This window comes from Takifugu rubripes, chromosome 16 (assembly GCF_901000725.2).
Source record: "Takifugu rubripes chromosome 16, fTakRub1.2, whole genome shotgun sequence".
In the NCBI taxonomy this organism is placed as follows: domain Eukaryota; kingdom Metazoa; phylum Chordata; class Actinopteri; order Tetraodontiformes; family Tetraodontidae; genus Takifugu; species Takifugu rubripes.
In genome coordinates, this window is record NC_042300.1 from 12,710,117 (window position 1) to 12,722,681 (window position 12,565).

The following is a 12,565-nucleotide window of genomic DNA, read 5'->3' on the forward strand; positions in this document are numbered from 1 at the left end:
GAGAGTGAGGCAGAGCAGTTCTCGAGGGAGCGTTCTCATATGCATTCACATATATATTAATAGATTTGGGACCTAACGCAGCGCCTCACTAAGGGAGTCGCTTAGTCTGCAGGCGAGGTGAAACCTCAAGGTCGAGGGAGTTATCGTGTTGGGACGAGGTGAAATCCAAACATCTCCAGCTGAAGTGTTGCCAGTTATTCTAAACACGACTCCAGGGGGAAACGGTGGAGGACAAGTTTAGCAGGAGCAGCTGATTTAGCTTCACTAGAACTAAAAGAAGGGTCAACATTTAGAACAGGAGCGTCACACAGGGAGGGTCACACGGGGCCAACACAGGTGTGATAGAAGTGGGTTAGTCTATAGCTGCAGGTGTCAGGGTGGGGCCAGTCAGGTGGGTGGGGCCAGTCAGGTGGGTGGGGCCAGTCAGGTGCTTAGGGTCAGGGGTATAGCCTCAGGTGGGTGGGGCCTGTGGTGCTCCTCAGGCTGTGCTGTTTTCGGGGTCAACGCTATGTCAGCCCCACTGGGAAAATGAAAATAAAAGCTTCTCTCTCAGACGTGAAGGGGGATATGAAGGGGAAACGGAGGACAGGCGAGTACTGGACGCTCCAGATGAAAGATCAACCGTGATTCCTGAGCAACATTTCTTCATTTGTGTCCGATTGAAGCCGACGTTCTGCAGCAGGCGAGTTCCCAACCACCGTTTCACCTGTGGAACACAGAACGAACTCGGATCTGGGGTTCATGAAAGTTACGTAACTGGTGTAAAACACAACATGTGCGGAAACTCCTGGCTCCAGGAGTCATAGAGGGTTTGTGTTGCCATCGACAATATGAGGGAAATCACGTTGATTCTGGCTTTTTACCAAACGATAAAGAGCTGCAGGTCTCCCCAGTGACTCCTGGAGTCATTAATCATTCATTACAAGAGCTGATTAAAAAAATGGTCATGATTGACATTCATTCAAGTCATTTGATTTATAATAAAATCCCTCTTTTAAAATCGTATTGATGTGACCCAACCCATAATATGCTGAAATGTTGTCGCTGGTTGAGATCAGCTGATTGATCTCCAATGGAGACGAGGCTGCCTACAGGAGGGAGGTGGCTCGTCTGGTGTCCTGGTGCGGACACAACAACCTGCAGCTGAACGCTCAGAAGACAGTGGAGATGATGGTGGACTTCAGGAAAGTCACAGCCCCTTTGCCCCCCCTTGCCCTCATGGACTCCCCCATCACCATCACGGACTCCTTCCGCTTCCTGGGCACCACCATCACCCGGGACCTTAAGTGGGAGCCAACCATCAGCTCCCTCATCAAGAAGGCCCAGCAAAGGATGTTCTTCCTACGGAAGCTGAGGAGGCTCAAACTGCCTCCCAGGATGTTGGCGCAGTTTTATACGGCCATCATGGAGTCCATCCTCCCCTCCTCCATCCTCCCCTCCTCCATCCTCCCCTCCTCCATCCTCCCCTCCTCCGTCCTCCCCTCCTCCGTCCTCACCTCCTCCGTCCTCCCCTCCTCCATCCTCACCTCCTCCATCCTCCCCTCCTCCGTCCTCCCCTCCTCCGTCCTCCCCTCCTCCGTCCTCACCTCCTCCATCCTCCCCTCCTCCATCCTCACCTCCTCCATCCTCACCTCCTCCATCCTCCCCTCCTCCGTCCTCACCTCCTCCATCCTCCCCTCCTCCATCCTCCCCTCCTCCATCCTCACCTCCTCCATCCTCCCCTCCTCCATCCTCCCCTCCTCCATCCTCCGTCCTCACCTCCTCCATCCTCCCCTCCTCCATCCTCCATCCTCACCTCCTCCGTCCTCCCCTCCTCCATCCTCCCCTCCTCCATCCTCCCTCCTCCGTCCTCACCTCCTCCGTCCTCCCCTCCTCCGTCCTCCCCTCCTCCGTCCTCACCTCCTCCATCCTCCCCTCCTCCGTCCTCACCTCCTCCGTCCTCCCCTCCTCCATCCTCCCCTCCTCCATCCTCCCCTCCTCCGTCCTCACCTCCTCCATCCTCCCCTCCTCCCCTCCTCCGTCCTCCCCTCCTCCGTCCTCCCCTCCTCCATCCTCCCCTCCTCCATCCTCCCCTCCTCCATCATGGTGCTATGCTGGTGCCACCGTCAGGGACAGACTGAGGCTGAGAAGGTGATGGGCTGCAGGCTTCCATCCATCCAGGACCTGTATATCTCCAGGACCCGGAGGTGTGCAGGTCGGATCACGGCCGACCCTTCCCACCCTGGTCACGGACTGTTTTCCCCCCTCCCCTCAGGCAGGAGACTACGGTCCATTCGGACCAGAACCTCCCGCTACACGAACAGCTTCTTCCCCTCTGCCATCAGGCTGCTGAACACCAAGTGACTTATCACTGAGCACCATGAACAGCAGCCAGCCGGACTCATAAACAATACATCACATTACTCCTGCATTGACCTGCACTATTTCTTACCACTCACTATTTATGTATATACTGTATATATGTCTTATTTTTATTTTATTTATCTTATTCTTGTGTTGTCTTCTTTATGTTGAATGTCGCAGCGTCACACCAAGACAAATTCCTAGTTTGTGTAATACTGTGTATTACATGAACAATGGCAATAAACCTGCTTCTGATTCTGATTCTGGTCATGTGATTAATCCCACAGGAAGGCAGGACAGGGGACCCTCTTCTTCTTGGGTGGAGGCCGATGATGTAATGAGACACAATGTGGTCGCTCTGTTTCAAAAAGACGTGAGACTTTATTAACATGTGAACACAAACCGCCCTGGAGCGCATGATCCCGTTAGCTTAGCATTACTGCACAAATGGAGGCCAAGCTAGCAAAAATGCTGCATTTGGGACGTCTCCTTCAGTCTTGAGGGTCCAGAATCATTTGAAGAGTTTAAACTTGCGCAGCAGCTGCTGGACAGAATCTTTTGGACACGGCTTCAGAGCCAGGCAGGTGGGGATGTGCTCCGGCTCCTCGATCCACAGCTTGTGGGCCACGCCGGCCTGCGTCAGAGCGTCCGACAGGCTGGAGAGGGCGGCCTCGTCCGGAGCCTGGAACACACAGCAGTCACACATCACAGTCCCGGCTCCTCCGGTTCACCACCTCATCCCTTTCGGGGTCACGCATTTGTGGGTTCGGTACCTTGCTCGAGGGTACCTGGGCAGTGCCCTGAAGGTGTTCCGGCACCTCCCCCTACTACCACCACACCTCTCATGTGTTGTCTACGCTGGGGCTGGAACCAGGAACCCTCTGTTCTCAGCCCAGCTCCCACCACCCATGAGACATGAGAAAGCTCTTCCTTCGAGTTCTGGACCGGGAGCTGGAACTGTTCCTGGGATCTGCTGGAGCCACTCACCAAGCTCTGGGTCCCTGATGTTCTCAGGCCTCACAACCTCTCCAATACCAGAACAGATGTTCTGCTGGATCGAGATCGGGTGCCACGTCTTTTCCAGGTCAGTGACGCTCACACACTCAGGGAACCACGGGATGGAAAAGAAAGCAGGATTCATGCTGACCCTGACCCACCACCAACCAGAACCCCCCGCAAGAGCTGCGGTTCTGGAAATGTTCTGACTCACTTAAATCCTCCTGCTTCTACCACATTAACCTGATTTATATGCACCCATGTGCACATTAAGGACTCATGTAAAGTCCAAAAACACACGGAACCGTTTGGTACCAGCTGATCTCAACGACTCCAGACTTTAATCTGTGGTGGGAAATAAAACTTTACTGGTAATTTCTTTAGTAATCTTGTGTGGATGCTCCACTGCCCTGTGTTGGGCCAAACGGAGGTTCTGAACCTGAGCCCACAGTTTGTATCTATTGATTGTCTCTACTTACATTTAGTTGTAACATTTTTATTGAGGGGGAAAATACTTTAGAATCTTTCACAATGGTTGCGTATAGATAGTTGCGATCCAGAATTCGCTGTCTGAGTTTCTCAGCATCTAAATTCAGGCCTTATTGTGTTGATCACATCCAACCCGTGACGCAATTCAACCTCTTCTTAAAGAGAGAATCACAATTATAAATTATTCATTTGTAGGACGCAGAATACCAGGAATGATGAAACACGTGTACCGTGTTACCATATGAAGTGCTGGCGGCCCGTTCGCTTACCCCCAGAACCACCTTGTGCATGGAGTCGAGCTCCGCCAGGTACCGCTGAGTGTCCGGGTCCCCGTAGTGGAGGTGGACGGCGGCGGTGGCGGCGTGGCAGGCCTGAGTTATGACAGCGCCGAGCGGCCAAGAGAGCTGGTGGAGCAGGTCCGTGCGCACAACGACATACTGGACCAGCCGGCTCGGAGACCCGGCTCCCGGAGCAGCCATCTTACCGGAAACGAGCCAGGATGTGTTTATCTTCCGGGTCAGCAGCTCCGCTGGGAAACGTGAGCGACAGCGGGGCGGCGCCGCCCCCTGGCGGCCGCTCTTAGAACGTCAGGCTGAAATTAAAGTATAAGTTAAATAAATAAATAATAATAAAGTTAATTAATAATAATAAAGTTAAATAAAGTTTAACTAACTTATCTTTGTATCATAAAGTTTAACTAACTTGTCTTTGTATCATCGTTGTGGGTTTGATCAAAATTAAAGACAAATTCTGACTCTTGTGTAGAAAAAAAAAGTTAAAAATATAGAATCTGCTGCGTCACTCAAAAAAGGGGCAAATAGTTAAAAGTTCCAGATGCCTTAATTAATTTAGCTAATAATATGGAGCGTCTTGCTCATGCTGTTGTGATATAAAGAAATAAATGACAGACACAAGTAAATGTCACAATAATTATTTATTAAGCATACACAGTATAATATAAATATAAAATATGCTATTTTCGTTTTAAAATTTGGTGAGACATCATTATATCTGTGTCGAGACAGACAACCCTAACGAACAAGTTTTCTACCAAAATCAGCTTGAACAAACTTGCCACGATGGTGCCGCTCTAAAACCACAGCCTGAATTCACGGAGCATGTCAGAGAGGTCCAACTGGTCTAGGATCAGCTCCACGGATAAACGGGGAAGCACACTGGTCTTAGATCAGCGCTCTGAGTCTAAGATGCTGTATGCACAATAACCTAGCAGTAGTTTTGATATATATACTGGATCTATTTCTTACTGTATCCAACAAGTTGCAGCATGATGACGCACCACTCGGCTCTTCTAGTTCTGAGAAACTGCAACATAAACTGAGAAAGATCTCAAAGAAACATCGAACAGACTGATGATCATTGTCACTGTACTAGGAGACAAACTCGTCCACAGTGAAACAATCAGAGTTAATCCATCAAACCGGATCAGAACGGACTGATGACAGCTGACGGGATTCTGGGATCAACACAGTTTCAGCCCAGTCAACCACAGGAAGTGGATACCCGACAGATCTTTTACATTTGAAATCAGTGACATCACGGCATTCCACTTGGTTTATGGACAAAAACAGTGAGAATTCATCCTCAAAACAGAAAATGAACTTCTGGTTGACTGGACCTAAAAGTGTGCTGATCCACAAATCAATGACGATAGAGAACAAAGAGTTTAACATTTTTTTTCCTCTTTTTTTAAATGTTTCTTTTTTCCATTGTTTTTTTTTGTTGATTCAAACTTCAGGTTTGGTTGACATGCTGAATCCTGCAGGCGCTGTGGTCAATCAAAAGGAAAAGTACTGAGCGAACCACTCCTGGCGCTGCTGGGCGTCCGGGGAGTCCATGGTGGATTCCTTGGTCTCAGGAGGGCTTCGGGACAAAGATCACAATGGCAAACAAATAAAAAGATCAAATCAAGGAGGGAGCTCATTCATCATCTTATCATTTATTCTTGTATTAGCCTGTTTTTTCCTCTGTGGATAAATGTTGGTTTTTCCTGAACTAAAGGCTGAAATGTAGCTGCAGTTCCATCTTCTGTGCACAGGGGGCAGTAAAACACACCAAACACACAAGCACAAAGGACAAAAATGGACAGATTCACACTTTTAAACTGTCGCCTCTGTGTTTGCATGTTGAAAGACACAAACTCTGTCTTCGCACAGCACAAACAATCTTGTGACGATCGAGTCGACCACTAAAGCGGATTAAAGGCGATAGTTTAGTTTAGTTTGCCTAAAAGTGAATGATGCACTCATGGCATCAGCTGCTGGGGCTAAAAAGGCCGGAGGCTCCGTCCACACGTCCATCGTCTCTGAGAAAGTGACCTTTAGTGGCAGAGCCAGCTGGACCAGCAGGACCAGCAGAGCCAGCAGGACCAGCAGAGCCAGCAGGGCCAGCAGAGCCAGCAGGACCAGCAGAGCCAGCAGGGCCAGCAGGGCCAGCAGGGCCAGCAGGACCAGCAGGACCAGCAGGGCCAGCTGGACCAGCACGGCCAGCTGGACCAGCTGGACCAGCAGGGCCGGCAGGGCCAGCAGGGCCAGCAGAGCCAGCAGGACCAGCAGGGCCAGCAGGACCAGCTGGACCAGCAGGGCCAGCAGGGCCAGCAGAGCCAGCAGGACCAGCTGGACCAGCAGAGCCAGCAGGGCCAGCAGTCAGCTTGATTAACGCTACCGCCCCCTACTGGCGACGCTGTACGAGCAGCCTGACTGAAAACTCTCGCACCTTAATAACGTGACGCCAGACCAGAAATGTTGATGGTGACGATCATCATGTGACATAAACCCCCCCATCGATGACATCGGGGGGGGGGGGGGGGGAAATGCAGCACTCACAGTTTAAGACAACAAACATGTTTATCCTGCAACAACACGACTCGGACGTTAACAAGTGTAACGCATGACGCAGCGTGTTAGCGTCCCAGCTAACCTGGCCCTGAACACCACCCAGGTCTGAACCTGCTCACGGTCCCCTGAGGTTGTCACTTAGCAGGATCATTATGTAGCAAGGACAAGAACACACACACTCTCTCACACACACACTCGCTCACACACTCACACACACACTTGCTCACACACACACACACACTCTCTCTCTCTCACACACACACACTCGCTCACTCACACACACACACACCCTCTCACACACACACACTCCCTCACACACACACACTCTCTCACACACACACACACACTCACACACACACACACACTCACAGCTGGTTTATTGTAGCTAAATGAGCGTCCTGTAGCTCCACCTTAAATGCTGATGCCCCTCAGACTTGGACCTTCCTGGAGCTCTGTCCATCATGTGATGTGCGAGAGCTCCACGCAGAGCTCTTTTCTTTAGAGTAAATCTATGATATGAATCCGTCCATATTGAGACTAAACGCTGCGGTGACCATTTCAGTTAAAGGGTCACTTTCAGCCGGTGGCGGAGGAGAATGCTGACCAAAGAACGTGCACCAAACATCTGACGTGACATCTGTGTGTCAGCGTGTGTCCCTGACAGGAGATGGATCCCATAATACGAGTGTGTTCGAAGCTGTTGCAAAGCAGCCACCACATCTGATTTGTTAAAAAAATAGCGTCGCGGCATGCAGCAGGATGGCTAACGACATGCTCCTCTGTGCACGCTCGCACATGCTCCGATCCTGAGTGCTCGCACCCTGGAAACACACGTCTTTGCATGCCAAACACCCGCGTGGCGTCACGTGACAGGCGTGCTGCATCATCTATCGTGGTTAGCCCCCTCACACACACACACATACTCACACAGCAGCCAATCTCAGACACCATCAGGAAACAGAACATCATGGGACCGTAGAGCTGAGGAGCAAAGATTGTCACACACCAGCACACACAGAGGGGACGGTCATGACGACCGTTTACAAATGGACCCACACCGGAGTCTGAGTGGCCCGTTTCGGCGTGTGTGACATGCCCAACTTCAGACGGGAATGAAGACTCATAAAGTGAAACAAGGAGGACATTTAACCACAAAACACGTGACGTGGGAAAACCAGCCATGCAAACACTTAGACTGCTGGACACACGGAAAAAGGAGAAAACGTAACGAAATAAATGAAAACAACTAAAAACATGCTCCTTTTGCATTCCAAGGCCATTCTTTGAAGCTTCATGAGACTCATGTGGATGTTCAGGGTTGGAACGTTCCTTTCTTCAAGTTACGTCAAATAAAAATCACATTCTTCCTGAAAATTTAATTGAGCTCTACATTAATCTCCGTACTACCTTTAGCGCTACTGTTAGCTAGTCTTACTCAGTTGCTCCAGCTGTGGAAATGTGTTGGTTGTGTTATAATGTGGAGACAGATATACTCCAGCAGGGATCAATGGAGAGTGTTTGTCTTTAGCTTCATTCTTTAGCTTATACGAGATAGGAAACCACCGTAAACCTTTTTAGATTGTTTGAAAAACAGTCATCCATACACCTAAATTTAACTTGCTAGGCTAGCTCCTATTTAGCAGCTGTTAATCAGGATACAGATGTTCACAGGACTGTTTACCTGAGTTATATTTGTCGATTTCATAAATAGTTTTTAAGGACAGAAAGCACGTCAGGTGTAGCCATTGTTAGCTGCTAGTGGCTGTTTCAGACCTAGTTAGCATGATTTGACTTTCAACGTGACCCTCAATTTGCTGTCAAAATGAATGTGAGAACAAAACCTCATGATTAGAAGCAGACACGAGGTAATTAGAGCGTAGACGGGCTTATCGGTGGAACACAGCACAATTAAGCACTTCTGAGATCTGCTGAGAGTCGAGGAGCTGGAGCTTAGCCGCTAAAAAACTAGCACAATATTCTCCAGAACCGTTTGTACTTTGTGCTAGCTAAAGTTTATCAGGCTGTGCAGGAAGTGATGCGAGTGTAAGAACCCCAGTTAATGCCTGGCTAAAAACATCTGTCCAAATGGAGTCGGAACGTGTGCTGAAGGTCTGACTGTAGGAGTCGGACCAGTAGCAGCTCCATGACTGGACCGCCCGGCGGACTGGTGCAACGGTTCACCGCTTGTTGCCGTCTGCTCTGAAAAGGTCTCACCTCAGGAATTTCTTGGGTTCGGTGGGAGGGGTCGGCAGGGGAAGAGGTTTGTTGGAGTTGAGTTCAAGGTGGTGGAGGGGGGAGTTGGGGATGGGCTCTAGGCGGCTGGGCTGGGCCGGGGGCAGGGGTGGTGGTTGTGGGGGTTGCCCACTCCCCGAGCCTGCCACCCCCATGCCTACACCTGTGGCCTCCACAGCCCTGACAATAGGAGAGCTGCTGAATCTGCTGCTGCAGGTTTTCTCATTCTTTCTCTTTTGCTACGTAGAGAACAAAAAGAAAAGGAGGTGCACGGGGTCAAAAAGGGAAGCTAAAGCAAAACAAGCAGGTGGAGAGAAAATGGAACATGAGAGTGGAGGGAGAGACTGGATCTAAATGTTCCTCAGAGCTGATGGATGGACTGGGATCGATGGGTTCTGAGCCGGAGCAGAACCAAAGTCCGAGATGAGCAGGAGCAGCCAAGCAGAAAACCTCCCAGGAACAAATGGCTTGGAAAGCAAAACAAGGGAAAAGGAAAGCTGGAAAACCAATCAATCAGGAGGAAAACTCACGATATACCTGGACACACACACGTAACACACACGCACACACGTAACACACATGTAACACACACGCACACACGTAACACACACGCACAAAAACATGTAACACACACAAATGTGCAGATGTGCAGAAGGAACGGAAATACAGGAATAACACCAGAGACGGGATTTAGTGAAGATCAAAGCAACAAGACAAACTCACACAGATATTACACGTAAGAGCAAACAGCACAACACACGTGTAGAACATGTTGTGGTCACATGTTGTGGTCGCATGTTGTGGTCACATGTTATGGTCACATGTTGTGGTCACATGTTGTGGTCACATGTTGTAGTCACATGTTGTGGTCGCATGTTGTAGTCACATGTTGTGGTCGCATGTTGTGGTCACATGTTGTGGTCGCATGCTGTGGTCACATGTTGTAGTCACATGTTGTGGTCACATGTTGTAGTCACATGTTGTGGTTGCATGTTGTAGTCACATGTTGTGGTTGCATGTTGTAGTCACATGTTGTGGTCGCATGTTGTAGTCACATGTTGTGGTCGCATGTTGTGGTCACATGTTGTAGTCACATGTTGTAGTCACATGTTGTGGTCGCATGTTGTGGTCACATGTTGTAGTCACATGTTGTGGTCGCATGTTGTGGTCGCATGTTGTGGTCACATGTTTTAGTCACATGTTGTGGTCGCATGTTGTGGTTGCATGTTGTGGTCACATGTTGTAGTCACATGTTGTGGTCACATGTTGTAGTCACATGTTGTGGTTGCATGTTGTAGTCACATGTTGTGGTTGCATGTTGTAGTCACATGTTGTGGTCGCATGTTGTGGTCACATGTTGTGGTCACATGTTGTAGTCACATGTTGTGGTCACATGTTGTAGTCACATGTTGTGGTTGCATGTTGTAGTCACATGTTGTGGTCGCATGTTGTAGTCACATGTTGTGGTCGCATGTTGTGGTCACATGTTGTAGTCACATGTTGTAGTCACATGTTGTGGTCGCATGTTGTGGTCACATGTTGTAGTCACATGTTGTGGTCGCATGTTGTGGTCGCATGTTGTGGTCACATGTTTTAGTCACATGTTGTGGTCGCATGTTGTGGTCACAGGTTGTGTGAACATGTTGTGGTCCAGTGACAGAAATGTTAATCAATCATTGCTCAGTTGTGACACAATAGTGATAAAGTGGAAATTGTGTATGTGTGAGTGTGTGTGTGTGTGTGTGTGTGTGTGTGTGTGCGTGTGTGTGTGTGAGTGTGTGTGTGTGCTACCTTGATGAGGGGGTTAATCACTCCAACGTTGGGGCTGGCGTTGAACACCTTGTTGAAGTTGCTCTCTCTGTTGACCAGCTCTAGTTGGTAGAACTTCTTGTCATCCTGGAGGAGAAAACCGGTTATTTCCCCTCATGATTCTGGTCTCTGGATCAGGAACAAAACTTGTGTGTGGTGGTGTCATGAGGTCCTGAGAGTGAGCCTTGAGGAACACCACTCAGTGTGAGAGCCTCCAGGCTGCTGCGCCCTCCTGCTGAGGCGGCGACGCAGCACCGGTGCATCTGCAGCCTCCACAGCTAAACTAGCTCCCACATTAGCATCACACTGGTGCTGCTAATGCTGCGGCGGCTCGGACTCTGGACCCTGAGGGTCCCCACAGGTGAGGAGCTACGGGCCACTGAGCCGAGGAGCTCCACCTACCACCAGCTTCTTGACCAGAGTCTCTCTCTCGGACACCATGTCCTTCAGCTCGGCGATGACCTGCAGGTCCTCGTGGCGGCTCTCTCTGTTCCGGAACTTCTCCTCTGTGGCCTCCAGACTGTGAAACACACAACAGTGAAAACTTCCCACGAACCGTTCAGGGATGGAATGAAACCAGCAGATGTTTGTGGCTCCGCCCCTTCATGGCTGCTGCTTCTGCGCCCCACTGAAGGTCCAATCCTCCATTTTCTGACGGAGGCCCAACGTTTCGGGCCGGCTCTCCCCCCCGGCTGGTTCTGACCTTCAATCGGCAGAATGATGGTGGCGTCCCGCTGGAGCGCCAGCGGCACGTACGCGGTGGCGATGAGAGGGGAAATTTAGATGGCTGAGGCTTCTGGAGGGCTCGACAGCGGTGGGAGGGGCCTGACGCGGGCGCTCAGAGACAAAGGTGGCGGATTTTACTCGTGAAAAGAAGGCGCCAGGAACGCCTCTGGCCAACCACAGGGAGCGTCCTGTTGCCATCCCATGAATGCCGTCTCCATAACAACAGGCTGACACACACAGGTGTGTCACACACGCCGTGACGCTGGAGCTTCTCCACGCTAGTCCCACGCTGAACGGCGACGCTTCGGGTAAAGTGTTAAAAGAAGCACAGCGGCATTAATGACATCCCCACCGAAGGTAAACGAGGTGTTCCTCGTTACAGCCTGCGAGCTGTGAGTAGCGACTCGTTATCGTTAACGAGATACCAGGCAGAGGCTGATGTCACCGCTAACGCACGCGCCCATTAAAACCCATCAAAGGTGTTTGAAATCGTTCAGCAGTTAAATGAAGGTGAGTCGCACTAAAATGAGCTGGAGCTGCTCTTTGATCCAGCAGGTGGCGCTGCCTGCCTGTCTGCCTGCCTGTCTGCCTGCCTGTCTGTCTGTCTGCCTGTCTGTCTGTCTGCCTGCCTGTCTGTCTGTCTGCCTGCCTGTCTGTCTGTCTGCCTGTCTGTCTGCCTGCCTGTCTGTCTGCCTGTCTGTCTACCCCCTACCCCGTCTCACACTACAGCAGGATCTCTTGGGTTCAGGATCCAGTTTTCTGCTCTGCATGGAGTCGGGGGTCAGAGGTCAGTGGTCAGCACACCGACCCGCTCCATCTTCAGAGGACCTGTCTGGTCCTCATCCCAGACAGGAAGTCTATCCCGCAGCAGCATCTGGACAGAACCGGTCGGCTCCCTGCTGGTCTCCTGTGGTCAAACACACACTCTGCTGCTTCCTCCCCAGTAAAGACAATGATGCGGTCGTCATGACGACAGCATCAGCGAACGCTCCGGACCACGCCGCTTTTAGCTTTGGTCTTAGCTGTGCCTTTTCCTTCCTGCAGGGGGGGAACGGAAGCCGGGTCTTTTTGGACCGTCTGCAGCCCGAGGCTCCGCCCACCGCCACGGCTGATCC

General features: G+C 50.7%; 2 protein-coding genes across 4 annotated transcripts in view; both read right to left on the minus strand.

The window, feature by feature from the left end:
- Window positions 1-2,700: 2,700 nt before the first annotated feature.
- On the minus strand, window positions 2,701-4,353 carry ptrhd1 (peptidyl-tRNA hydrolase domain containing 1). 2 transcript variants are annotated; one of them, XM_029850032.1, is made up of 2 exons: window positions 4,110-4,353; window positions 2,701-3,025 (listed from the first exon to the last, which is right to left on the minus strand). In XM_029850032.1, the coding sequence occupies exons 1-2, from the start codon at window positions 4,305-4,307 to the stop codon at window positions 2,855-2,857; spliced, it is 369 nt and encodes a 122-aa protein (XP_029705892.1). In that variant the 5' UTR covers window positions 4,308-4,353; the 3' UTR covers window positions 2,701-2,854. The 2 variants fall into 2 exon arrangements, with proteins under 2 accessions (XP_029705892.1, XP_003971964.1); XM_003971915.3 differs by having other exon boundaries at window positions 4,098-4,350.
- A 396-nt stretch (window positions 4,354-4,749) lies between these two features.
- Window positions 4,750-12,565, minus strand: part of fam184ab (family with sequence similarity 184 member Ab) — a 55,294-nt gene continuing 47,478 nt past the window's right edge. Inside the window, exons 19-22 of one of the 2 annotated variants that reach the window (XM_029849723.1) lie at window positions 11,127-11,244; window positions 10,707-10,811; window positions 8,898-9,154; window positions 4,750-5,709 (exon numbers count right to left, since the gene is read on the minus strand). In XM_029849723.1, coding sequence (XP_029705583.1) covers window positions 5,625-5,709; window positions 8,898-9,154; window positions 10,707-10,811; window positions 11,127-11,244 — 565 coding nt within the window. In that variant the 3' untranslated portion in view covers window positions 4,750-5,624. The remainder of the gene's footprint in view (window positions 5,710-8,897; window positions 9,155-10,706; window positions 10,812-11,126; window positions 11,245-12,565) is intronic. The other variant, XM_029849724.1, reaches the window with a different exon arrangement.